The 27,476-nt window shown below is 47.6% G+C and overlaps 1 protein-coding gene across 1 annotated transcript in view; it reads left to right on the top strand.

The window, feature by feature from the left end:
* Nucleotides 1–27,118, top strand: part of FAM105A (family with sequence similarity 105 member A) — a 30,079-nt gene extending 2,961 nt beyond the window's left edge. The window contains exons 2-8 of the mRNA XM_018065701.1: nt 19,433–19,592; nt 19,681–19,712; nt 19,812–19,903; nt 20,782–20,931; nt 23,010–23,138; nt 24,036–24,305; nt 25,310–27,118. Coding sequence (XP_017921190.1) covers nt 19,433–19,592; nt 19,681–19,712; nt 19,812–19,903; nt 20,782–20,931; nt 23,010–23,138; nt 24,036–24,305; nt 25,310–25,483 — 1,007 coding nt within the window. The 3' untranslated portion in view covers nt 25,484–27,118. The remainder of the gene's footprint in view (nt 1–19,432; nt 19,593–19,680; nt 19,713–19,811; nt 19,904–20,781; nt 20,932–23,009; nt 23,139–24,035; nt 24,306–25,309) is intronic.

Raw genomic sequence — 27,476 nt, 5'->3', positions numbered from 1 at the left:
CTGTCTGGAGCGGAACCATGCACAGGGGATCCTGGGAGGGACCATGGTGGCAGGGAGCAGAGGAGTGATTGGCTCCCGTGCTCTGTGAGCTGCCTGTAACCTTGAAGAGAGAGGTTTCCTTTCCTTAAGAAAACAGTTTGAAGGCTGAGGAAGAAGAAAACAAACACTGCAATTGAAAACACATGCCCACACCAGAAGCCCACAACAGAATGCTTAAAATTTTGCAAGTAGTCCACAGCTGCTATTTATGTCGGCCTGTTTGTGTCCCACTTTTATTCTTCTACTCTTCCGTGTCTGTGTGTGTGTGTTAGTCGCTCAGTCGTGTCTGACTCTCTGTGACCCCATGGACTGCAGCCCGCCAGGCTCCTCTGTCCATGGAATTCTCCAGACAAGAACACTGGAGTGGGTTGCCATTTCCTTCTCCAGTGGGAAATTTAGTAGCAGTAAGTTTAGTTGCTAAGTCGTGTCCGATTCTTGCGACCCCACAGACTGTAGCCTGTCAGGTTCTGCTGTCCATGGGATTCTCCAGGCAAGAACACTGGAGTGGGTTGCCGTTTCCTTCTCCATTGCATGAAAGTGAAAAGTGAAAGTGAAGTCGCTCAGTCATGTCCGATTCTTAGTGACCCCATGAACTGCAGCCTACCAGACTCCTCCATCCATGGGATTTTTCAGGCAAGAATACTGGAGTGGGGTGCCATTGCCTCCTCTGCTGTATCTGTGAGATGGACTAAATACTAAATAAAAGGTAAACTGTGGTACCATGTGTTTTAGCTCAGTAGAAACTCTTGATTGGCACAATTGCTGAATTTGAAGGTGACATTTTTTTCCCTGGCTCCTGTGAGTGGGTGAGTGCAGTCTCCAGCCCCTAGGCTGTCCCTGCCACAGTAACAGCGGGTATGGTGCTGGACTCGGAGACACTGCTCATGGAGAGTGTTACATAATCTTTACAACCACCACCCTGTGACGCCCAGGATGGTCACGGAATTTCCTCAGAGTTTCCAGCTAGTAAGTGGTGGCCAGGATTCAAACTGGGCAGCCTGGCCCCTCCCACAACAGATTCTTAACTATCCGCCTGCTTCTGTTTCCTGAAACAGTCAGACTGATAACTGGGAGCACTCTGGTTTCTGAGGCTTGTTGTTGTTGCTAAGTCACTTCCAACTCCTTGTGACCCCATGGGCTGCAGCATGCCAGGCTTCCCGGTCCTTCACTGTCTCCCAGAGTTTGCTCAAACTCATATCCATTGAGTCGATGATCCCCTCCAACCATCTCATCCTCTGTCATCCTTTCTCCTCCTGCTCTCAGTCTTTCCCAGCATCAGGGACTGTTCCAGTGAGTTGGCTCTTTGCATGAGGTGGCCAAAATATTGCAGCTTCAACTTCAGCATCAGTCCTACCAATGAACATTCAGGGCTGATTTCCTTTAGGATTAACTGGTTTGATCTCCTTGCTCTCCAAGGAAGTCTCAAGAGTCTTCTCCAGTACCATAGTTCGAAAGCATCAATTCTTTGGCACTCAGCCTTCTTTATGGTCCAAGTCTTATATCCATACATAACTATTGGAAAAACCATTACTTCCAAGGTTACCTCGTCACAGTTAAGCTGTTGTAAAGTAAAGCTGAGTTATCACTTTCATACCCTTGCTGTTTAAGGGAACTCACAGGTCTATGTACGGAAGAAGATTATGAAAAAGTTACCATTATCGAGCTAAAACTTCTACACGTGTGTTTCTTTATACACAGCTTTGAAGTCTCTATGTACCTTTTAAAGGAGTTAATGGAGTTTTTGACCTTTCTCTCCTGTCCCCTTGAATCCTCTGGTAAATGTTCAGTTACTTAGGACAATCTGTTCTCAAAACAGAGGCTGTGTATACATTTATTGATTTGTAATTAGTTTAATGGAAAAACATTTAAATGTCACTTTACCTTAAGTCAACAGGGAAAAATTTTTGTGTATGTACTCATTTTTCCAGTGACCTTTTATACGAGTCACACTCTATTTTTCTACTTTTTCATTTAATCGAGCCAGAATAGACAGGTGGCGTCATGTTTAAAATAAGAGGATAATAAAACGCTTATGTTCATTTCTAGAAGACTGAGGACCATTGTCTGTTAGTACTGTTGCTGGGATTCCCAGGTAATAAACAACAATCCCAGAAATACCACGTAAAACGCTACGCTCAATAAATTTCTGAATTAAGAATTTAATAGTAAGTCTTATTGTTGATTTAACCAGGTGACTCTGACTTTAAGTGTTTGTGGAATTGTTGATGCATAGTCATTTAAAACACCTTATTAGCGCTTTCTCTGCTTATCCTGTAACTGATTTTTTTTTTAACCTGGGTCATGTTTTTAAAAGTGTTTATTGAATTTGTTACAATATTGCTTCCATTTTACCTTTCAGTTTTTTGGTGGCGAGGCATTTGGGGTCCTAGCTCCCTGACCAGGAATCCAACCTGTACCCCCTGCGTTGGAAGGTGAAGTCTTAGCCGCTGGCCGCCAGAGAAGTCCCCGTGTTACTTATTTTTTATTGAATCTTAGGGTTAATCTTCCTGCGGGCTTCCCAGGTGGCACTAGTGGTAAAGAATCCACCTGCCAGTCTGCCCCCGGGAAAAGGGCATGGCAACTCATTCTAGTATTCTTGCCTGGAGAATCCCATAGACAGAGGAGCCTGGTGGGCTACAGTCCATGGGGTCGCAAAAAGTCGAACACAACTGAAGTGACTTAGCTCACACAGTCTTCCAGCAGATGGAGAAATAACATAATTGGAAGTCAGTTTCTTAGGAGAGTCCTCTCCCAATTCAGAGAGAAGCAGAATCCCAGCCCCTCTTCCAAGCACCAGTAGCCCCCCGGATACCTAGGTTTGGCCTCCTGGGTGGGGTTTCAGTGCCTGCAGCCCCCAGAGCCTTCAGGAGCCTTCCCAGCCTGGCCTGGCCCCAGCCTGCAGGGCTCCGGCACCCCAGGTGGACTCTGTGCCTTGGGCCCCACCTCAAAGGTCAAGGTGGACGTCAGATGTCAAGCCCAGGCAGCTGGAAGGGACCCAACACACTGGGGTTCTCAGTCTCTGGCCCATCAGACAGGCTGTCCTGGAGGCACTGCCCTGATTGCAGGGGGTGGGGTAGGGGTGGGGGACAGGAGCCCCACCCATTTTTGTAAATCTTGTTAACTGTGAATCAAATACAGCTGTCTTTTTCTCTTGAAAGGAAGTGAGCCACGCGTCCTGCATCCTGCCTTCTCGCATGCCCCTTACAGTGGACCTGTACTCCTTTCCCACCACGCCTTGTGGGCACAGGCCTCGTCCCCAGGGGCTCAGGAGGTGAGGTGGGCGGGGACACAGGCTGTCAACCACCTGTAAACCTGCCTCTAAGCTAGGCCAGAGAGGGTTCCCCAGAACGTTTGATCTTTCAGGTTGAGAGAAGTGAACTGAACTTCTTCCCGGTCTTAGAGTAACACCAGGCACACCGTGGATATATTTCCTGACCTGTGATTGGTTGTTGAGTTGCCAAGTTGTGTCCAACCGACTCTTGCGACCGCATGGACTTGTAGCCTGCCAGGCTCCTCTGTCCGTGGGATTCTCTAGGCAAGAATACTGGAGTGGGTTGCCATTTGCTTCTCCAGGGGCTCTTTCTCACCCAGGAATTAAACCCAGGTCTCCTGCCTTGAGGCAGATTCTTTACCATCTGAGCTATGAGGGAATCCCATAGAAAGGCCTCAAATATTTTTTTCTTTGGTAAGTTATTTTTTGTTTTAATTTGGCTGTGCTGGGTCTTAGTTGCGGCCCCTGGGATCTTCAGTCTTCGCTGCAGCATGCAGGATCTTTAGTTACGGCGTGCGAGGTCTTTCAGGGGCAGCATTTGGACCCTTCCTTGCAGCGCGTGAGGTCTAGTTTCCTGACCAGTGCTCAAACCCGGACCCCCTGCCTCGGGAGCGTGGAGGCTCAGCCACTGGACTGCCAGGGCGGAGGTCCCAGGAGGGCCTCCGCTTTGCTGTGAGAGCTCTGAACGGCCAGGAAACCTGGGTGCTCTGTGTCCTCCAGATTGGCTGCCAGGACAGGTGAGAGGATGGGGGAAGTGGGAGAGATGGCCAGGCAGTGTGCTGAGGATCCTCAGTCAGCATCCAGGTGTGAAGGGCTGCTGGCGCTGATGCCATCGGGCGGGATCAGCTACGTCTCATTCTACTTGCTGCTTGACCGGTGAACTGGGAGTTAGGTTCATAGCTAAGGCTGCCCGGAACCTTGAAATGCAGATGTAGCCAATGGAATTATTCATATCCACGTGGCGTCCCTCAGTTTTTGCACCTGAAGCCCTGAGAGACTCGGCTCTATTGATTCCTTCCTCTGAAATCTGAAGTGGAGAGAAAAATCACTCAACCTGAGAGCAAGTTTATTAGATGGGTTCATCCCTCTGTTTTGTTCCCTAAACATTGGTTAAACCCCATTTGGGGTTCTCAGCTGACTGTCAGGACAAGGACTAGTACAGACACCATTTATTCACCTACCTAGTACTGCCCTAGGAGAAGGCAATGGTGGCCCACTCCAGTACTCTTGCCTGGAAAATGAAATGGGTGGAGGAGCCTGGTAGGCTGCAGTCCATGGGGTCGCTGAGGGTAGGAAACAACTGAGCGACTTCACTTTCACTTTTCACTTTCATACATTGGAGAAGGAAATGGCAACCCACTCCAGTGTTCTTGCCTGGAGAATCCCAGGGACAGGGGAGCCTGGTGGGCTTTCGTCTATGGGGTCGCACAGAGTTGGACACGACTGACGTGACTTAGCAGCAGCAGCAGCACTGCCCTGTTCCTCGTGCTTTGGTATTCCAGCGTCGTCTCCCACGTGGGCCTCACTGATGCATTCACAGTTTGGGCCTATCACGTGTGCAGCTGCAGACCCCTCACGCCTGCCCCAGGCTCCTCAAGCTTCCTCTTTTGTTTCTTGCTGCCTTTGAGAAACGGGTCGCCTCCACGGAGGCCTTTGTGGGAAAGGCTGTACTCTCAGGTCAACGTATGATAGACCTGCAGACCTGGGCACGGGCGTCTTGGGGCAGAGTCTATGCTGGCATTTGTCGAGGGCTCGTGTGTCTTCTGTCCATGCTCAGGGCATCTTGCCTGTGGCAAGTTTTGAGTAATGTTTTGAGTCTGATTTTTTTTTTTTAATAGTGAAAAGTTATATTTGAAATTAGCCAGCTGGACTCAGTTTAGATGATCCAATCTTGTTGGCAATATCCAAAGCGTCACAGGCAGGAGCCAGTCGAGCACAGGCCACCTTCTGTCCATCAGGCCTGGTCCGGGTGTTGACCTTAGCCACGTCAGTGTCACAGCCTGTTGAACTGGGTGCTTGTTGGCCCTGATGTCCACAGCAAACACGTGGCTGGTTGTCTTCTCCTTTCTTCAAGACTGACTCTGTGGTGAAGAGGGAATCTGATGATGGCCTGGTGGTCAAGTTTGTTTTTCCTAGGGGCGCTCTCTCAAGGATATTTGGGCTACCTCCTGAGCTGCAGCGTTCTGGGCCACTGGAAGGCGGGTGACGTCCAGGTCTTCTTTATTTTGTGGCTGTGGACACCTCTCAACACGCTTTCTTGGCCTCCAAGCCTTTGCTTTGGCTTCAGCTTTGGGAGAGGCAGGGACTGCCTTCTTCACTCTCAGTGCCACCTTTCATGAATCAAAAAAATCTCAAGTCTAGTTTAACTTCAGTTGTTTCACAGTTTCTAAAAATCCTGTCCCTTGTACCACCACGTGACAATTCCACCTGTGTAACTCTGAAACGTGTTAACATGAAGAGACCTTTGGAGGATGATGGGGAATGGACTGGAGGGGAGAGTGCTGAGTTCCAGGTTGCTCAGCCATCTAGGACCAGACCCAGAGTCAAGTTCCTGACTCCCTGGGGCCTACCTATTCCTCTGCCTTAATGCCATCCCACTGGGTGACAGTTTCACAGCCTCACTTCCTGCTTTATATTGACATGAGTGTAATTAAGGGAAGGGAAAACAGACTGGTGGCCTACCCTTTCTGGCATGCATGTTACACGCCAGAAGGGACAGGCAAGATAAAGACAGTTAGGATCAGGGTGGTAGGATAACAGAGCAACCTGGAAGAAGTGAATCAAGTTTATTTCTCTCATGGCAGAGTTTAGAGGTGGCTCCCCTGAGCTAGAAGGAGCTCCATGGTGTCAGAGGCTGAGGCTCCTTCCACTTTGTTTCCATCCTGCATGGCTTTTACACCTACAGCTCCTTCTTGACCCAACATGGCTGCTGAATGTCATTCATCACACCTACATTCCAGCTGGTAGGGAGGAAGAAGGGCTGGGAGTATATACCCCTCTTTACATGGCTAGACCCATACATAGGGAGGGTGGAATGTAGTCTTTATTCTGAGGAGCTGTGTATCCAGCCAAAGTCAAGATTCTGTTTCTGTGGAAGAAGAGTGAACAGTCCTGGGGTCGGCTGGCAGTCTGTCCTGGAGACACATGGACTGGATCTGACTGCACTGATTCATTTTATTTATTCGATAAATATTTATGAACTGTCTACTGTGTTTCTAGGGCCCAAGAAAGCAGAGTGAAAACAGAAACAATCCCAGTCCCTAAGACATGTACCTACATGGGGAGACAGACCCTAATCAAACACAAACACAGTTGTGTAAACTGTGATGAGTACCATGAAGGAAGAGGACGCCATGTGCTGTGAGAGAGCAGAGCCGGGGCTGGGATGGGGTCGGAGAAGCTTGACCCTGGGAAGTGACCTCTGAGCCGAGAGCTGGAGAGTGAGCAGAGTAAGGAGCATCCCAGACAGAGACGAGTACGTCCCAATGACAGGCGCGGAGGCAGGGGTGAGCGCTGATGGAGACGCTGAGGGCAGCCAGTCATCTTGGAGCAAAGAGGTCTGAAGAGGTGAGAGAGCAGGGAGGAATCAGGATCAGGCCCGGGGGTAGGGAGAGCACCCACCCCGGCTTACCTGGGACAGTGGGTGTCCTTGGATGAGGAACTCTCAGTGCTGAAACTGGGGAGGTCCCAGGCAAGTCAGAAGGAGTGGGTCACCCTCCCTGGAGGTCATTAATATACAGTTAGTCATTAATATACATTAATATACAGTTGGACTCCTTTATTATTAATTACAGCAAAACTCCTTTTTCGGTCGGCGTAGCTCCCAGCCTTGGGAAAACAGCCACTGACTGGTGAAAGTAGCCCCTCGCCTTGGCCAAAGGGAAAGAGGTACAAAGCACAGGGGGCTCTTAAACTTGTTGGATGACATGACCAGGGAGACTTTTTTTATCTGTGCAGTTTCCCCTAAGGGTAATTTTGGAGATTAACTGGCAGGTGATGATATATTTGAGCTAACAGAAATAGGCAAGGATGGAGGAAGCCCCGACTCCAGAGCAGTGTTTCTCAGCACCAGGGATGCATTGGAACCATCTGGGAATTTTTTTTAAAAAAGGCGCCAGGACCCCAGCCAGTAAATGAGATTCTCCACAGGTAGGGCCAGGGCCAGGGCGATTCCCTGCTCCGTGGTAGCACCTCTGAGGCTTTGGTGAACACATGACTTGCGGGGACTATTGTAGATCACAGATTCTGCCTCCATGGGGCCCAACCATTGTATTTAGGAATGCCCAGGTGATAAGGATGTTGCTGGTCGATAGACTTTGTGTTGTTGTTCGTTCGCAAAGTCGTGTCCAACTCTTGGTGACCCCATGGACTGCAGCACGCCAGTTTCCCCTGTCCTTCACCAACTCCTGGAGCTTGCTCGAACTCATGCCCATTGAATCAGTGATCCCATCCAACCATCTCATCCTCTGCCATCCCCTTCTCCTCCTGCCTTCTCTCTTTCCCAGCATCAGGGTCTTTTCCAATGAGTTGGCTCTTCGCATCATGTGACCAAAGTATTGGAGCTACAGCATCAGTCCTTCCAATGAGTATTCAGGGTTGATTTCCTTTAGGGTTGATTGGTTTGATCTCCTTGCAGTCCACAGGACTCTCAAGAGTCTTCTCCAACACCACAGTTCAAAAGCATCAATTCCTTGGCACTCAGCCTTCTTTATGGTCCCAGTCTCGCATCCATACATGACTGCTGGAAAAACCATAGATTTGACTACATGGACCTTTGTCGGCAAAGACTTTGAGTATGATGTTCTGTAATGTTTGATGGGTTTGTTTTGAAGCCTTTGCTTTCTTTTTAGGAGAGCAGATCTGAGAGACCATGTTAGGGTAGAAGGTCCTTGAGAGACTAGAGAGGGAGGACAGGGAGGCCCCCGCCCTGAGCTCCCGTCACTTGTGGGCCCAGCCCGACTTCTCAGTTAGTTCCAGCGGTGCTTGGGGTCATGTGGTGAGGCCGGTTCCTGGTTCCAGGAGAACCAGCTCTCGGAGGCTTCTGGCTGGGATGGTGCAGTAAGCTATGCTTCATTGCCTTCTCACTTGTTTAGAGGCCTCTCTAGCTGACCCCACTGGCTGCCAGGATGTGGGTCTTTCCAACAACTAAGAAAAGCCTGAAAGATTTTTTAAAAATGACACATCCATGTGGAAAAAAAAAAAAACAATCAACGAAAATGGTGGAAGGGAAGCCAATTAGAAGGATTAGTACTCATTAGTGACAGAGGCCAGATGATTCTGAGGAATGGAAAAATCACTGCAGGGTGAAAGTGGCTCATCTCAGAGTGTCCTTTTATTTCTCCCTGGGTCATGTCTTCATGCATGGTCTGTGTTGGGATATGGAAGACAAGCTTGATCTTTAAAGGTCTAGGAGTTAAGAAGGGGACAGAGCGCCACAGAAGCCGTGGCGGGTGGGAGCAGTGAGCCGAGTCCAGCGGTGTGAAGTTTCGCGGGGATGTGTGCCAGCTCCTGGGACTCGGAGAGCTTGCCCCGTGATACGGATAAGCCCTTGCTTCCCTCCCCAGGTTCTGAACTTACCGATAGGTAGACACCGGAGTCAAGGATTTTTTTTTTTTTTTAATGTCAGCTGGGTAGTAAAATCCTATGTCTTAGATGGTGTGGCCAGGTGGGTTAGCGGGCAGTGCCTGAGGTGTGCTCACCCCGCAGAGGTCAGGCCTCTCTCCCAGAGAGTCGGCCTCCCCCCAGGCCCCTCTCTGCAGGCAGGCAGTAGCGGGTTCAGCTGAGTGGAGAGTCTGAACCCCTGCTGTCAGGTAGTCTCCTGCCTTCAAGAAAGATCCCCTGGAGAAGGAAATGGCAACCCCCTCCAGTATTCTTGCCTGGAAAATTCCATAGATGGAGGAGACCGGTAGGCTACAGTCCATGTCGAAAACAACTAAATGATTTCACTTTCAAAAAAGAGCAAGGGGAGAGGGGCAGAGGCCAGTACCAGACCTCCAGGAAAGTTCTTCCACCTGGAGGTTTGGGGACACGGGGGATGAGAGCGCCTGCCCACCTCTCCCCCTTCAGCAGACTGGGAGCAGCAGGTCTCAAGGGCTTCAGGTTGATGGCTGCTGACTACTAACACAGCCACAGGCTGCATTAATGCGAATGGATCAGTGAGACCGAGTCTGGTCAGCCACAGCTCATGGGCCACTCAATTTTTCTGTGGCTTGCAACCTATAAAAGGTCTTTACATTTTTTTTAATAGTTAGGGGAAAAAAAAAAATCAAAAGAGGAATCCCTTTTCCTGACATGTGAAACTTATCAGCATCCCTAGGAAAGTTTTCTTGGGACACCGCCCTGCTGTGTATTGTCCGATGGCTGCTTCCACTCCTCCAGGGGCCGATGTGAGCAGGTGGGATGGAGGCCAGATGGCCAGCAGTGCCTGGAATCTTCCCTCTCTGGCCCTGCATGGAAAGCTTGCTGACTCCGCTGGAGAGTGAAGCAGTGGTCACGTGGTTGATGGCTCCCCTGCTTGCGTCACACCCAGGACAGTGTGTTCCAGCCCACAGTCACACTTTAAGTTGGGGTGGGTCCCCAAAAGGGTCACAGGGATGGTGAAGAGGCCTCCCTCCCACCCCGCCACCCCGCACCAAACCATGTCAAGTGAGGCCTGGTAGGGAGAACCGGGGTGTCTGAGCCAGAAGAGGAAAAGGCACTGTGGGAATGCGAGCTGCCTTCAGAGTTCATGCTCGTTAACTGTTTTGAATTCTTGGAAGAGAAGTACTCAGGGAAGGCAGTTGTGTAGTTAATTCAAGGGGCACTGACCTTGAGTCGGGGCATGTGGGTTCAAGTTCAGGTTTTTGCTTGCTTTCTCCAGGCTTCAAAGATGAAGTGCGTGTACACCAGTGGCCAGGTCCACAGTGAATTAAGGCTCAGCTTTCACCCCAGAGGGGCTTTCTGGCCCATAGGGGACACAGTCATGAATACACTGAACCGGAACCCACCTGCAATGTGGACAGCGTTGGTGGGGGGTGGGGTCGAGGGGTACCGGGGGAGGGATTCATCCTGCCAAGGGGCTGGTGTGACTTGGACCTCAGAGAACAAGTAGAATTCCAGCCCAGAGCATCCTGTGTCCCTGTGAAATGGTCACTAATCTGAGAAGCTGTCGTGAGGAAGGGGGCTTGGACATGTTCCTCGTGACCCCAAGCAGTGACAACGCAGGTGGTGGTGACAGGTCTGGTCACGCCAGCCTCTTGCTTCCAATCCGGTGGGGGGGTGGGGGGAGGGCTTTCCTTGCTCTTCAGCATCAGCGTCTCCCAAGGGGATGCAGCCTTGCTGGTCTCCCCTCAATTTCCCGTCCAGGCTCTGGGTCCCAGCCCCACCTCACGTCCTCGGGGGAGTCTCCCCCAGCTTGGGTCCAGGTCAGGTCCCTGTGTTACCCCCACCAGTGTCCTCTGCACGGCCTTGGTCGTGCTGCAGACACATGAGGACAGTATCCAGGTGTGAATGGACGGAGGAACATCCGGTCTTTCCAGTTCACCGTGGTGGCATCGGTACCCGGCCTACAGAGCAGCGTCATCTGTAGTCGTAGAATAGTGATACATCTGGTCGTTGGCGAAACACCCCAGAAAAGGAAATGGGCTCCCATCAGCGGGGGGTGAGTTTCCACCCCAGAGGCGTAGAGACACTGATGGTGACCACTTGGAGGGGCTCAGCTGACAGCTTGCACAGATTCACGGCCTGTGTGTCGTGAGCACACTCGGGGCTTCCTGTGTCTCATTACCAACCTCCCGCATCACTGTTGGTCTCCACTGTTGGGGAGACTCTTGGGGCTGACTCATCTGAGGTTCTGCAGCTAGAAAATGACAGAATAAAGACTGGGTCCTAGGCTTATTCTGCCAGCCTGCTGTCTCCACCAGGGCCGGGCCAGGGCCTGCCTGGTGGGGTGCCGAGATTGGAGTTCTGGGATCCCTGGAGCCTAGCCCACCTACTGTTTCTGTGTTTTTGTAGTTGGGTGGGTTTTAAGCCCCCTCCAGAAGGTTAGAAAATTTGAATGATAGGTGGCATTGAACACACCTAATGATGTGCCCAGTACATGAAGATACTGAGCTATGATGTTATTAAAAATGTGGTATATTGTCACCCTGCTTATTTAACTTATATGCAGAGTACATCATGAGAAATGCTGGGCTGGAAGAAGCACAAGCTGGAATCAAGATTGCTGGGAGAAATATCAATAACCTCAGATATGCAGATGACACCACCCTTATGGCAGAAAATGAAGAGGAACTAAAAAGCCTTTTGATGAAAGTGAAAGAGTGAAAAAGTTGGCTTAAAGCTCAACATTCAGAAAACTAAGATCATGGCATCTGGTCCCATCACTTCATGAGAAATAGATGGGGAAACAGTGGAAACAGTGTCAGACTTTATTTTGGGGGGCTCCAAAATCACTGCAGATGGTGATTGCCATGAAATTAAAAGACACTTATTTCTTGGAAGGAAAGTTATGACCAACCTAGACAGCATATTCAAAGGCAGAGACATTACTTTGCCAACAAAGGTCTGTCTAGTCAAGGCTATGGATTTTCCAGTGGTCATGTATGGATGTGAGAATTGGACTGTGAAGAAGGCTGAGCGCCGAAGAATTGATGCTTTTGAACTGTGGTGTTAGAGAAGACTCTTGAGAGTCCCTTAAACTGCAAGGAGATCCAACCAGTCCATCCTAAAGATCAGTCCTGGGTGTTTGTTGGAAGGACTGATGCTGAAGCTGAAACTCCAATACTTTGGCCACCTCATGCAAAGAGTTGACTCATTGGAAAAGACCCTGATGCTGGGAGGGATTGGGGGCAAGAGGAGAAGGTGATGGCAGAGGATGAGATGGCTGGATGGCATCACCAACTCAATGGACATGAGTTTGGGTAAACTCCAGGAGTTGGTGATGGACAGGGATGCCTGGCATGCTGCGATTCATGGGGTTGCAAAGAGTTGGACACGACTGAGCAACTGAACTCAACAGTCCTCTTGGTGTTGGCGAGGAGCATTTCCTGCCGCATTTGTTGAACTCTGGGTTGGCAGGAAGGATCCTGGGGTAGACGTGCCCAGTCCTGTGGGATGTGGACTGTGTACCTAGCTTGAAGTCAGTTGTCTCACAGGGCTATGGTCCTGTGACTCACTGGTCACAACTTTCAAGATAAAAAGCTTGCACGTTGGCGGTTCTCTTCCTCAGTGATACTGATCTTGTCGTTGTTGGTCATAGAACTTTACTAAGTGGAAGACTGTTGTTTCTTAAGCAGGACTAATGCCTGAAATCCAAAAGTGTAGAAAGTCTTTGGAGCTCACCATTTCCAAGATTTGTGAAGAGGATATTTGTTCTCTCTCCCTCATAACTGACACAGAAACAACCAAATAACCTGTGGTTTTGCTTGAGCCTGAGGCTGTGCTGGTTGTTACAAACCCAGGCTGTCACCCTGCTGTGCTGACGTTCTGAACATCTCCAGCAGTCTTCTAGGGCTCCAGACTATTAGGAAACCTTGATGACCTAACAAGATTTGTTCTGTGTGTTTATCATTCTGTTTCCACATTGCTTCATTTATTCCTTTGGACGAACAAACCACATTTTGCTTTATGTCTCAGAACTCAGCTCTGAGAGAGTTGACCCACCGGGGCAGACAGTGTGAGGACTCTGTGTTATTCTGAGTCCTGGCGGGGCCCCGACACCAGGACGTGTAACCTGTGGGCCTAGACAAGCTGACAAGTAACCTTTCCCAGCAGCAGGGCATCGTGCCACTGGACCCTGAACTCCCTGGAGCCAGAGACTGTGTCTTTTCACATCAGTGCCTGCCAGTCCAGCTCCCAGCCCAGGGTGGGAAGTAGAATAACCAAGGGATGAGGGGCAGGAAAGGTGGCCTTCCGGGGCCTGTCCACTGAACCACGTGGCCTCAGTTGACTCCTCTCTGCGGCACCCCCACCCCTCCATCGGCCCTGCTACAGAGAGCCTGCGGGGATGTCCTGGGGTGGGGCGCCTTTCCCACCCCTCTCCCTGATTGTTTCCTAACCCATCGGTCTCTCTTGGCCAGTCTCCTCCTAATTAACCAGAATATGGCCTTGAAGCTGATAGAAATAGCTGTTGTATTTTTTAAGTTTAAAAGTATTTTTGACCTTGAAGTTTCAGGGCTTTTTACAATTATTTTGTATTGGGGTATCAGTTCAGTTCAGTTCAGTCACTCAGTCGTGTCTGACTCTTTGTGACCCAAATGGACAGCAGCACACTAGGCCTCCTTGTCCATCACCAACTCCCGGAGTGTACTCAAATTCATGTCCATCGAGTCGGTGATGCCATCCAACCATCTCATCCTCTGTGATCCCCTTCTCCTCCTGCCCTCAATCTTTCCCAGCATCAGAGTCTTTTCCAGTGAGTCCTCTCTTCGCATCAGGTAGCCAAAAGATTGGAGCTTCAGCATCAGTCCTTCCAATGAATGTTCAGGGTTGATTTCCTTTAGGATGGACTGGTTGGATCTCCTTGCAGTCCAAGGAACTCTCAAGAGTCTTCTCTAACACCACAGTTCAAAAGCAACAATTCTTCAGCCCTCAGCTTTCTTTATGGTCCAACTCTCACATCCATACATGACTACTGGAAAAACCATAGCTTTGACTAGACAAACCTTTGTTGACAAAGTAATGTCTCTGCTTTTTAATACGCTGTCTAGGTTTGTCATAGCTCTTCTTCCAAGGAGCAACTGTCTTTTAATTTTATGGCTGCAGTCACCATTTGCAGTGATTTTGGAGCCCAAGAAAATAAAATCTGCCACTGTTTCCTTTTTTCCCCCATCGATTTGCCACGAAGTGATGGGACCGGGTGCCATGATCTTTGTTTTCTGAATGTTGAATTTTAAGCCAGCTTCTTCCACTCTCCTCTTTCACTTTTATCAAGAGGCTCTTTGGTTCCTCCTGGCTTTCTGGGTTAGTTGGAGTATAGCCAGTTAGCAATGTCCTGCTAGTTTCAAGTGAACAGTGAAGGGACTCAGCCATACATAAACACGTGTCCATTCTCCCCCGAACTCTCTTCCCATCCAGGCTGCCACATCACACTGAGCAGAGTTCCAAGGGCTGTTATTCGGTCGCTCAGTCGTTGTCTGACTCTTTGCTCCCCCAGGGACTGCAACACCAGGCTTCCCTGCCCTTCACTGTCTCCTGGGGTTTGCTCAGATTTGTGTCCATTGAGTTGACGGTGCCATCCAAGGCGCAGAGTTCCGTTGGCTGTAAGGCAGGACTTTGAAGTTTTTAACAAGGTGATTTTACCACGTGATCTGTCCCAAACATCTAAATTAAACTGCCTTTTCTGTCTTGTAGCTTAGGCCTAGCTTCCACCGCCCAACCCCCCCACGCCCACTCTGTAGCCCTTGATCTGCCACCTCTGCTTCAGGAGGGTGGCAGTGGGCCCCGGGGGCAGAGGAGCTGAGGGTAGGGGGAGTGACGCCCTGGGGTGACCTGAGGGGAGTGGACAGGGTGGAGGCAGGAGACCAGCCAGACCCTGGGGGTCTCCAGGAGAGTGAGCCTGAGCCTCAGGGCAAAAGGGCTATCAGTGTCATCACTCAAGTTTCCGGCTCTTCTGTGTCTTTTTAAGTTTTGTTTTCAGGTTTGTTTTTTTCTTTTTGGTTTCCTGTTTGAATTATTTCAGTTTTAGTACATTTTAGTGAACGGAAACAAAAAATTCTGAGTAGAATTTTGCCACACACAAAAAATCCAGGAGCTTTTAATTTTTTCAGTTGTAGCTAGTGGTCTCGTCGGTCACAGGTGGGATGCTAGTGTCAAGGTGGCCACACTCTGGGCTGCAGGAGGCTCTGGCATCGTCACCCAAGGAGATCGCAGCTCCCTGGGTGTTCCTTCCGGGTGTGTGTGTGTGTGTGTGTGTGTGTGTGGGTGTGGGTGTGTGTGTGTGGGGGGTGTGTGTGTGTGTGTGTTGGGGGAAATGGGGTCTCCGAAGGTGGTAATGCTGGGGATGGGGTTGTGGGGAACGCATGAGACCTAGTTCACCTACTTTCCAGCATCACAGAAATGCCCCATACTTTATATATTGCCTCATTTTCAGCCACCACCCAGGTGGTCCAGCCCAAAAGTGTTAAAGGAATCTCATTTTTATCTCTTGATGAGCCTTAAAAAGGATCAAATCCATAATTCCTGGCAGCGCTCACTTTTCTTCACTGCCAGCCTCCCCCCGCCCTGCCCCCTAGTTCCCCTTGTTTCTGACCCTTGTTCTCCCTCCTCTGTTGATTATGTTGAAAGACTAAGTTCCTGATAGTGGAACTTCTTTTCCTGTTAGTCCAGGGGGCTCCCCCCGAAGGCCAGCTCATTTGTGAGGGTGCCGGGTAGTGGAGGGGAAGTGGGGCGGGCGGGTGCTGACTTCCGTCTGTCTGGCTGGCCCGGGGGATCCCAGGAAGAGTCTGATGTGGAAGATCTTATCCCCTCTCAGCTGCTTTTGGGGAAATGAGATCTGACTCACGAGATCGTCAAAGCTGTGATCATGATAGTCTTCTGCTCGGCGCCTCACTTGTGTTGTTCTCCTCTGTGTCTGTCATTTGGAGTTGTAATCCTGTTACAGGATAATTTTTTTTTTTAATTTTCTTTTTAAAGAGTCTATTTTCCACTTGCTGTAGCAGAGCTGATTAAGGGTCCACTCAGCTCTGTCCTTCAGAGGCAGGTAGGGGAGTGATACGGTGTCCAGCATGACCTTGCCCAGGTTTGGACTCCAGCTTTACGGGTTATTTAATCTTTCTCTCCCTTGAAGTGTCCTCAGGTGATAAAATAATAATGAACATGGGCTGGGTACTTCCTGTGCACCTGACTGCGAGCTCAGCCTTCAGCTGTCTAGCAGCTCCAAGAGGCGGGTATTACCAGGGTAATGGTAACAGCGCTCCCTGCATCCTGGCACTGGGGGTCCTGCCCTGCCCCCTGGGGTGAAGGAACAGACACTTTGGAACATGGAGTCCCCCACCCCATGTACGACAGGATCAGGGCAGGAGCAAATGAGACAATTCCTATGAAACACTTGCCACAGAGTCTGACACGAAGCTCAAATTGTAGCTCTTTTAATTAATTTAATTAAAAATCATACTTTTTCCTACTAAAACACTGTTTCCTCTCCTTTGACTGAGAAGCCGCATTCCTGTTAATGTTTGCGTATGAAGTTGTATGAACACCTCCGGTCGTCTCTAAGCCGCAGGCCCGAGTCCTGCTGGTACCCACAGCAGCGCCCACGGTCCACTCCCTGGCCCTTCTTGGTCTGAGTTATTGACTGACACCTGTGGGTGCCCTGGGCCGAGTGAATACAAGGACTTTAGGCTGCTGTTCCCATTTTTCCTGAGAAGGGGCTGTTTAGGCCTCACATGATTTTTTCTGATAAGTTGATCAGATCGTCCTTTCTCCAAGTTTGGAGGCGGGGTTTAATTTTGAGGATTAGGGCAGGAGGCTAGGGAAGTCCATGTGTGTGGGTGCAGGTGTGGGTGTGAGGTGACCATAGTCTGCAGTGGGTCCCCACGGAGGCCCGGGCAGCTGCTGAGAGGGCTCAGGCTCAGGAGAAACCCCCATTTCAGGGGTCTCAAATGCCCCGAGGGGCAGGGCAGTACCTTTTAAGAATGGAGTATGTTGGTTGGAGTCCGTCACCAATGAGAGCCGTGCCCAATGGAGGCTCCGGCCCAGGGCCTGGAAGCACTCCATGTCCACAGAAAACCAGGACGACCCAGTGGGATGTAGGCAGATGCTCTACAGGGGTCCCCAACTTCCAGGGTTTAATGCCTGAGGATCTGGGGTGGAGCTGATGTAATAACAGAAATACACTGCACAGTAAATGTGCTTGAATCATCCCCAAACCATCCCCCCTCCCTAGTCTGTGGAAAAAAATTCTTCCATGAAATCTGGTGCCAAAAAGGTTGCGGACCGCTGCTCTAAGAGGCTCTTCATGGAAGAAGAAAGGTGACTGTTACTGTGAGAAAAGCATCACCAGTCCTGGCTTTCGGGAAACAGAGGCTCGTCTGTGGTGGGAGTGTTAACCGACGGTTTGCTTCGGGAGGCATCCTGGCAACATCTGTCACACCTGAAAGTGTGCACACATCTGGACCCAGAGTTCCCTCTTCTAGAAATTATCCTAAAAGACACAATGAGTCCACAGGGCTGGTGGAGGGGAATGTTTGTAAGATGCGGAAACAATCCAAACGCTCATCAACCAGTCAGTGACTATGTGCACATACGATGATCCGCCTTTTTACTGTGATGTTACATACACATCCTTTCAGAGGAATACCATAGAGTTTTTAGTAAAAATCTTACCTTATAGGTGCAAATGCATTACAGCTTACATTTTGAAACAGTTCATTAAAATTTTTCATAAATTGCCGCTGCTGCTGCTAAGTCACTTCAGTCATGTCTGACTCTGTGCGACCCCATAGACGGCAGCCCACCAGCCTCCCCCGTCCCTGTGATTCTCCAGGCAAGAACACTGGAGTTGGTTGCCATTTCCTTCTCCAATGCATGAAAGTGAAAATTGATTAGCTGCTAATTATATATTTACTCTAGTCATAAATGTCTAGGCAAGAGTAAATATATAATTAGCAGCTAATCAATTGTTCTGAACAGATATGCACCTGCTCTTGAAAATGTATTTGTCCATAGTTACTTGTTAGCATGTTAGCATGGGGGAAACATCTTAAAGGGTATGTGATGTAGCCTTTCTTTACTGAGAGTATATATATTTCCTTCTAGAGAATGTATATCAACTTCATTGCTTATGATTAAAATTGTAAATTCCAAATCCATGAGGCTTTGACTCCAGTTAATCATTGGACTTTTTTTTTTTACTAAGGGAGGGAACTGCTTCACAGTGAACCCCAGGAGGTTTGGCGACTATCCAAAAGTTCTCTTCCTTATTTGTACTTCGGCATTTTACATCTTCGAACATAATACAATCCGGAATCTGTTGCAGATAGTAAAATATTGCAAGTTCCCAGTTTGAGCTCTCTGGGCCAATGAATTATCCCTCTGGTCACAGGAATCGTAGTGGACCCTGTAAGCTGCACACCTACGTCCACACACATCTAAGTGGCCCCCTTTCTGGAAACGATGTCCCTCTCCGTGCCTGCAGTCTGAGCCTCGTCCTGGGTTCAGGTGATGCCCTGTGTCATGGCCCGTCATGACCTAGAAGTATCAGCATGGGCAAGGTGGAGGGGGCACGGCCTGAGGTCCCCGGGGTTAGGGCTGGGTGCTGAGCAGACCCCCTTGATCATTCTTGGATTTAACAGATCTTCTACACAGGGTGCGGTGCACTGTGCTGGTTCTTAACTAATTTCATTTCCTCATTGTCCAGCGAGGTCAGTAGTTTGACTCTCATTTTATAGTCAAGACAATCTAGGGTCAAAGAAGTGAAGGATCCCATCATCACACAGCTGAATAAGCTGGGGAAGATGGATTTTATATTCTGAAACCCATGCTCTTTATGTTCCCTGTTCCTCTTGAATTTTGTAGGACAAAGATATGTATGACACTGATTATTCAATATTTAGATTGAATTTTTAAATGCTCTAAAAATGTCTATCTAAATCAGTGATGACTCTTTACAGGTAGAATTATCCAGTGTATTTTCTTCCCCTTAAATAAAGCTGCTGCTGCTGCTAAGTCACTTCAGTCATGTCCAACTCTGTGCGACCCCGTCGCCCACCAGGCTCCCACCAGGCTCCCCCGTCCCTGGGATTCTCCAGGCAAGAACACTGGAGTGGGTTGCCATTGCCTTCTCCAATGCATGAAAGGGAAAAGTGAAAGTGAAGTCGCTCAGTCGTGTCCGACTCTTAGCGACCCCATGGACTGCAGCCTACCAGGCTCCTCCATCCATGGGATTTTCCAGGCAGAGAGTACTGGAGTGGGGTGCCATTGCCTTCTCCGTTAAATAAAGCAGGCTTGTGTAATTGTACTTCATGATTTTTTTTTTGAAGTCTAGTTGATTTACAGTGTTAATTTCTGCTGTACAGCAAAGTGAGTCGGTTATACACATATATACATACCTTTCTATATTCTTTTCCATTATGGTTTATCCCAGGATGTTGAGTATAGTTCCCTGTGTGCTATAGTATTATTATTATTATTACATTTTTGTAGGAAATGACCAAGTTCACACCTGGACACTAGTCACCAGCCAAGCCTTAGATACCGCGTGGAGAGTGGTGAAGGGGTCGGTGACCTTGGCAGTTTCGCTCTTGGCAGCCATCCTCTGCTATTTCAGAAGGCTGCATCTGCATTTAGGGCACCGGCTGAAATGGTATGTGGCTCTGTCATCTTTAAATTTCAGAAATGCCCTTGCTGTTAAAAATAGAATTTTGATGTTACTATTTCCATTTATCTTTTAGGTGGATTGGATATCTGCAGAGAAGATTCAAAAGTAAATATTTTCACACCTGTGTTTCCTTATTTTAAGAGAGGGTTCAAGAAGGGAAAGGGAAGGGAAAATTCACTGCCGTGTATTTTCGGTTTGGTTCAGGGAACCTCAGCGTGGAGGCGGAAGTTGATTTACTCAGTTATTGTGCAAGAGAGTGGAAAGGAGAGACACCCCATGCCAAGCTGATGAGGAAGGTGTGTGTCTGTTTATTCAGGTCGTGGTGGATGGAGAATTTGTGTGTAAAAATCAGGAAACTTGCATTCCACTATGCTTTACCAAATATGGAGCCAGGAACAACCATGGCTGCCGTTAAAAGCCAAACAGCCGCTAGGCATCACCTTCAGACCTTTCACCTAGCACTGGGGCCTTCGAGGACTTGGGTAAATTAGGCCTGTAATTTCAGGACACTTGAGCATTGTACCCTCTTCAGCTCTCTCCTGGCCAGGAGTATTAAAACATCTGCAAGGGGCTTCCCTGGTGGTCCAGTGGCTAAGACTCCCAGTGCAGGAGGCCTGGGTTCAGTCCGTGGTCAGGGAACTAGATCCCACATGCTGCAACTAAGAGCCAGCGCAACCAAATAAAGATATATTTTTAATCTGCACATGCATTGGAGACTTCTGTCCTTGAAGGGATCAGGCACCTTGACATAAAATATGTTGAGGGTTTTTTTTAGAACTTTCCATCAGACCAGTCTTGGTAAATATCCCCAGCTGTGTTGTCCAACCTTGTCACTAGCAAAAGCCAAAAAAAGTCAAAAAGGAAAAAGAAGTACTTCCCAATTACTCTTTAGCATGGACTTAAAAGTACATATAATAGTTTTTACTGCAGTCAGGTTGTAGCCATCCTCTCCCCACAATGACATTCCCTGACTGGGCTTCCAGGAAGTTATCAACTAAAATAGCATCACATGGACTCTGTACACACAAAAGCCACTTGAAAATCACACATGGTCACATTCATAACCCATACTGGTTCTGTTTCTGTAGTGCCTTGCTAAAGATGCCATGAATTAGCTTCCTTTAGTCTCTTGTCCAGTGGAATTAAGAACAGCTTTTTCCTCTGGTGCCAATAGGCTTACGAGGAGCTCTTTTGGCGGCGGCATATTAAATGTGTTCGACAAGTCAGGAGAGACAACTATGATGCCCTGAGGTCGGTGCTGTTTCAGATCTTCAGCCGGGGCCTCGCTTTCCCATCCTGGATGAAAGAAAAAGATATCGTGAAGGTACGTTAGGTCCTCACGTTGGAAATTTGGCAAAAGTCATGCTGATAGGAACTGCAACACAGTCTGGGGTCTTCTGCGGGGGTTTTGTATTGTACACAAGGTGTCAGGAGATTGAAGGTCCTTTAGCTTAGTCCTCTGTCTCTCTTGCCAGTTTGCAAAGAAATCATCTCAGGTAGTCGTACTCAATTTTGTTTGTAATGCCAGCATTTTTTCTTGAGAAGGGCGTCTGTCTTTTGTAAGTAAAGTCCTTTAATCCACTTTTCTGCTCCGGCTATTTGAGCATTGACAAGCACAGTGTGTAAGCACCATCCCAAAGATGCCCTCATATCCCTTTTTTGTCAATTGTCTCTCACCCCAGGCATCCACTGATAGGTTTTCTGTCCCTTTAGTTTTGCCTTTTCCAGAATGTCAGAGAAATGGAATGACCCATTGTGTAGACTTTTGAATCTGCCCTTTTCACTTAGCGTAATGCATTTGCAGATAGTCTGTGTTGTTCCATGGATTTGTAGTTCAGTGCTTTTATTGTTGAGTGGTGTTCCTTCATATGAATAGAAGACATCTTGTTTATCCATTCATGCTTAAGTTGAGGGATATGTGGATTGCTTCCAGTTTTTAACAGTTATGAATAAGGCTGTTACAAATATTCCAATTCAGGATTTTGTATGAATGTAAGTTTTCATTCCTTTTGGGTAAATACCTAGGAATGAGATTGCTGGGTCACATGACAGGTTTTTCTTTAGCTTTGTAAGAACCTGCCAATTCTTTTCCTAAGCGGCTCTGCCATTTTGCCTTCCCGCCAATAACAAGTGAGTTCCAGGTGTGCTACCTTCTCAGATTTTTTGTTTGCTTTTTAGCCATTCTAATAAGGATGCATTTGTATCACTGCTTTTGGTTTGTATTCATCTAACAGGTAATGATATTGAACACCTTTTCAGGTGCTAATTTGCCACCCACATTGCCTCCTTGGAGAAGTCTTAGTTCAAATCCTTTGCCCAATTTTTTAAATTGAGTTTTGAGGGTTCTTTATATATTCTGAATACAAGTGCTTTATCAGATACATCATTTGCAAAGATTTTTGCCCAGCCAGTGCTTGTTTTTTTTTTTTTTTATGACAGTGCCAGGCAATATATTCTTGATGAATAACCTTAATTTTTATTTGAATGTAATATGCTTATTACATAAGTGTGAGAAAACTCTAGGAGATAGTGAAGGGCAGGGAAACCTGGCATGCTGCAGTCCATGGGGTAACAAAGAGTCGGACATGACTTAGCAACTGAACGACAACAATATGCCTAACCACAGATGCACATTTAAGGATGGAGAAGCAAAGAAATATAAAGTATATGCATATATATAACTCCACACGGTCTATTTCCTTAACATCTTTTACTTAGAGTTGTTTTATTGGTAGTTTAGTTTAACGTAGCAGTTGTCAAGTGTATGCTGTGCCAGCCCTGCTGCTAGTTGCTGAGGACAGAGAACATAGCCAAGACCCTGGGGTCCACAAGCTCAGCAGGGTGGAAGGTGGATCACGTGCTCACAATGGATCTGATTTTTATGCATGCCATGATCATATTTAATCCAACAAGAGTCCTGAAAAATGGATAGGATTGTCCTTCATTTACGGTGGAGGGTGCGCTAAGAGGTAACATAACTAGCGCTGGTTGAGTAACCTCTCAGCAGACCAGTGAAGAGCTAGGTTTGAACCACAGAAAGCATCCTATAATCCATGTGTTCCCTGATGTAGTGGGTTGGCCAATTACCCTAATGCTGTTTGGTTAAACATAATTTCTAAATGGATATACCTGGGAAGTCTGGGAAGTGTTTTATGTAAAAAGATTGTTTCTGTAGACATAGTGTTCATTCATGTTTTCATCTGTTGTAAAGCTGTGAATCAAGAAGGTAATCCAAATCAATCCACAAATCTAAAGAGAGACTATGTTTTACTTAACTGTCATTACAATCTTTTACACTGACGAATTCTAAATGAGATAAGATTACCCACTGTGCCATATTCCGAGCTGTGTGTCAGACACACTGAGATACTGACCACTGTTGGCATCTACTTCCTTTTCAAGCTTCCTGAAAAACTGCTCTTTTCGCAAGGTTGTAATTGGATCCAGCAGTACAGTTTTGGTCCTGAGAAGTATACGGGTTCCAATGTGTTTGGAAAATTACGCAAATGTGTGGAATTACTGAAAACACAGGTGAGTCTCCAGGGGAAAAAGACGAAGAATAAAAGCGTGCATCCCACATGCAGCCGCTTGCCTCCCGTGTCAGGCATGTCAGTGTGTGTGCCGTGAGAAGGAAGTGCAGGCAGAAACACTCGTCTAGTAACTGACCATTTCCTTTCCTGCTCTTTGTTCTCCTCGCAAATAATGATCGAGAGCAGTGTTGTTCTACATGGTTGTTAGGTCAGTTATGGCTAACTAGCCAGCCAACCTTAACAATCACATACTTTTGTTTTTCTAGAAAAATGTGGTATGAGGTCCAGACAAGACAGTGGGAGATGCCCTTTAGAATGCACTCTGTTAGTAACTTGGGGGGCAGCACAGATATTATCATTTGACTAAGAGTTTTTCCTGCTTTTTACTAGACACAGATTTTAGATTGTTGAAATGAGTCCTCCTTGGGAAATGCCATTTCAGTGCCACGGCTTTCTGATCTGTAAAACTAATAAAATGAGTAGTCTCAACCCTGTAATGTTATTATGAGGATTTAATGAGCAAATACCCATAGATTGCTTTATACTCCAGTGGTGAAGTGGTGAAGAATGCTAGTGGTGAAGAATGCTAATTAGTACTCTTTGTCACTGGACTATCCTTTGTGTAATCCGACATCCTTAGCGTAGCTTTAGAAGGCTGATTTCTTTAGTAGTCTACCTAGTAGGCAGTGTATTTTTGAAAAAATATCTAAACTACTTTGTTGTTGTAAAAGTAATCAATACTTAGGGTTACAACAATCAGTGTCAAAAGATATGAGATGAAAAGTTAATGGGTCCCCTCATTAATCCCTGGTTTGTTTTACAAGTACTTTAAAGGTTATGCAATGGTGTGTGTATTGACCTTTCCCTTCCAAGTTTCACTGAACATCTGTGTTTTTAGTGGACTGAATTTAGTGGAATTAAAGATTATCACAAGAGAGGAAGTATGTGCAACATCCTTTTTTCTGATGCTCTCCTGGAATGTAAACTTTACGAAGCCCTGAAGTTCATCATGCTCTATCAAGTCACCGAGGTTTATGAACAAATGAAGACCAAAAAGGTCATCCCCAGTCTTTTTCGACTCCTGTTTACCCGGGAAACCTCATCTGACCCCTTGAGCTTCATGATGAATCACCTGAACTCTGTCGGCGACACGTGTGGACTGGAGCAGGTAAGCGGGGCAGAAGAATCGTGTGTCTGATGAAGGACAGTGCTGGCAATACTTCAGCTGTAGGTGACTGCAGTTTACTGTCAGCAGTGATAAAACCCACTGCAAAGAGTGGCATGCATGCTGAGTTGCTTCAGTCGTGTCCGACTCTGCGACTCCATGGACTGTGGCCCACGAGGCTCCTCTGTCCATGGAATTCCCCAGGCAAGAATACTGGAAAGGGTCGCCATTGCCTCCTGCAGGGAATCTTCCTGGACCAGGGACTGAACCTGGGTCTCCTGCATTGGCAGGCGGATTCTTTACCACTGAGCCATCCGGGAATCCCGCAAAGAGGTGGCGGGTGGGTATTACCGCCCTCCAGTCAGGAAGAGTGATACAAGCCTTCCTGCCCCACACCAGCTGCTGTGTCTTTGCAGTCCGGTGGCCAGCCAGCAGCAGTGCCAGGCACCTGTCTGACCTTCACGCTGCCTCTCAGGTGGGAACAGGCTCTCCCACTACAGAGGTTACCTGGCAGGAAGTCCAGGTGTGAACTGAGATAACATTTGGGAAAGCATGTGGTACTTAGTGCAGGTAAAGAGAAGTTATTGAAACTTTGAAAGTCCAGACAACGCTTTTCTATGCCCATAGCAAAGGGGCTTTGTTTTGCTTTGCTTTCCTAGGAGGTACTCAAAATTACCTGACATTTTAATAAAAATAAATTCATTTAAAATGATTTTTTTTTTAAGTTGGAAAACAGGATAACTCTTATTTGCAAGCATTCCTTTATATTTTTTCCAAACAGCTTGCCCTGTGATCCCCCTACGGAGACCTTTCTCTCTTTGTCTCCTGCCTTCCACGCAGACGTCTTCCATGTCTGTCCCCAATTCCACACCCACGCACGGTTCACATGTGGGTCTGGCCACGAGCCCATCATGTCACGAGCTGCAGAACACTCTCCCTCTGCTGGAGGGGAAGGCGGGCATTTGGGAATGTGCACCCGTGACCTTTCTTTCATCTCCTCCCCACAGATTGATATGTTTATACTCGGATACTCCCTGGAAGTAAAGATAAAAGTGTTCAGACTGTTCAAGTTTAACTCCAGAGACTTTGAAGTCTGCTACCCAGAGGAGTCGCTCAGGGAGTGGCCGGAGATCTCCCTGCTGACCGAGAACGACCGCCACTACCACATTCCTGTCTTTTAAGTCAGGCTGGACTGGGCACCAGCTCTCGCCAGTGACAGAAGTCACCCTTGCAAGTAATGTTTCTAGAAAACCAAAGCTGGCATTGCTGCCCGGGAAGGAGTCGGGACCTCCCTGTCCAGGAGCACAAGTACCCTGGACAGGGGACCCCCACGGTGCCTTTCCTCTGTTCTCACTGGTTTCCTCCAGCGCAGCTGCACCAACGGGTTTGTGGGCTGGTGGTTTGACCTTGTTGGTGAAGACTCTGGTCACTTCACACACAATAGGGCACAAGGACATTTAGTTTGAACAAGAACAACAACAGGAAAAAAGAGAAGAAAAGGACTACGGGAAAAGGACTAAAGGGAAAGAATTTCTTTGGCTGTAACCTTTATGTTCTTCCTAGGAATCTTGTCTTTGACTGATTTGGGATCTTCATAAACATTGCCTTATTTTATAAGCATTACCTTCCCAGGAATCTCTGTGGTATAGTGATTTTCCAGAACCCTTTGATTAACTTTAAAATTGTGTGTGTGTGTTTATACTCACATGCACATATACATGTATAGTTTTATATATACATATCTAAACACGTACATACACATAGCCACTACTTTGTAATGTTGTACAATTTGTTTTATATCTCTTTACTTTTTTTGTTTTAAACTGTTGCATCTGGCCAGTTTAATATGTTTTATATAGACCAAAAAGAGACATTCTACAGATTAAGGCAACTGAATGACAATTATGGAACTGTCACAAAAATATTAAACTGGTATATTTTATGTGTATTTACATGTATATTTAATTTGTGTAGGTAAAAATAATGCTTGCCTTCCCCCTACTCCCCTCCGCCCCCCCCGCCCCACCCCATATCTGTATTCTAATCCCGGGAACCTGTGAATAGGTTGGGTTAAATGACAAAGGAGAATAAGATTGCAGGTGGAACTAAGGTACTAATCCACTAACTTTGAAATAGAGAGAGTGGTGCGGGTTCTCCAGGTGGGCCCAGCATAATCACAAGGGTCCTTAAAGTAGAAGAGGGGACTTGGGAGAGTATCAGTCAGGGGGAGATAGGAGGAAGCGACGAACGGTGAGACAGAGACGGACGCAAGGCAGCGGTTTTGTTCACTGAAGCAGCTACAAGGAGGACGTTACTGCAGTTACATGAAGGAGCCACAGGCCAAAGACTGTGGGCGGCCTCTGGAAGCTAGAAAAGGCCAGAGAACACGTTCTCCCCTAGAGCCTCAGGCAGCAACGAGGCCCTGCCAACACTTTGATTTTAGGCCCGTGGAACCCGTGTCAGGCCTCTAACCTAGAGACCTGCGAGATGATAAACGTGTTGTTAAGTTGCTAAGTTTGTGGTTCGTGTTACAGCCACGGTAGACAGCTAATATACTCAGGCTCGCTAACTTCTGGTCGTCTCTATTTTGGAAATATTTTTCCAGTTTATTTTGGCAGTCTTTATTTTGGAGGTACTTTGCTAGTCCCATTTTGTATTTTGGCAAATACAAAGTAACTTTTAAAATCCTGGCTACTGGGATACTATTTCAAAGTTACAAACCCCTTCTAAGAATGACTTACTTATTAACATGTTTGATGCTAATGTTTTCTCATGTTTCCATATGTTTACTGTAAATAAAAAGGAGGTATGTTAAATGCTGCAGTCTATGAAACTAACATTTAGATTCTTCTGTAATGGGGACACTCACCTGCATTTACCACATAAGCCAGTGTTGGGCCTGCTGCCATTTTGTCCTCTGGGTGAAGAGCTGAAGAGTTTCAAGCTCAGACCCAGGGGCTTTGCAATACCTTGAGAGCCACACGAAGCAGGATCTCTACAGCCTTTCTTGATCTCTACAGCCTTTCTTGATCTCTACAGCCCTTGCCTGCATCTATGGGTTTTCATAACCCTTGGGCTTCCCTGGTGGCTCGGTTGGTAAAGAATCTGCCTGCAATTCAGGAGACCTGGGTTTGATCCCTGGGTCAGGAAGATCCCCTGGAGGAGGGCATGGCA

This window comes from Capra hircus, chromosome 20, assembly GCF_001704415.2.
Source record: "Capra hircus breed San Clemente chromosome 20, ASM170441v1, whole genome shotgun sequence".
In the NCBI taxonomy this organism is placed as follows: domain Eukaryota; kingdom Metazoa; phylum Chordata; class Mammalia; order Artiodactyla; family Bovidae; genus Capra; species Capra hircus.
The sequence above is the reverse complement of the archived record's forward strand: the minus strand, read 5'-3'. Positions and strand labels throughout refer to the sequence as shown.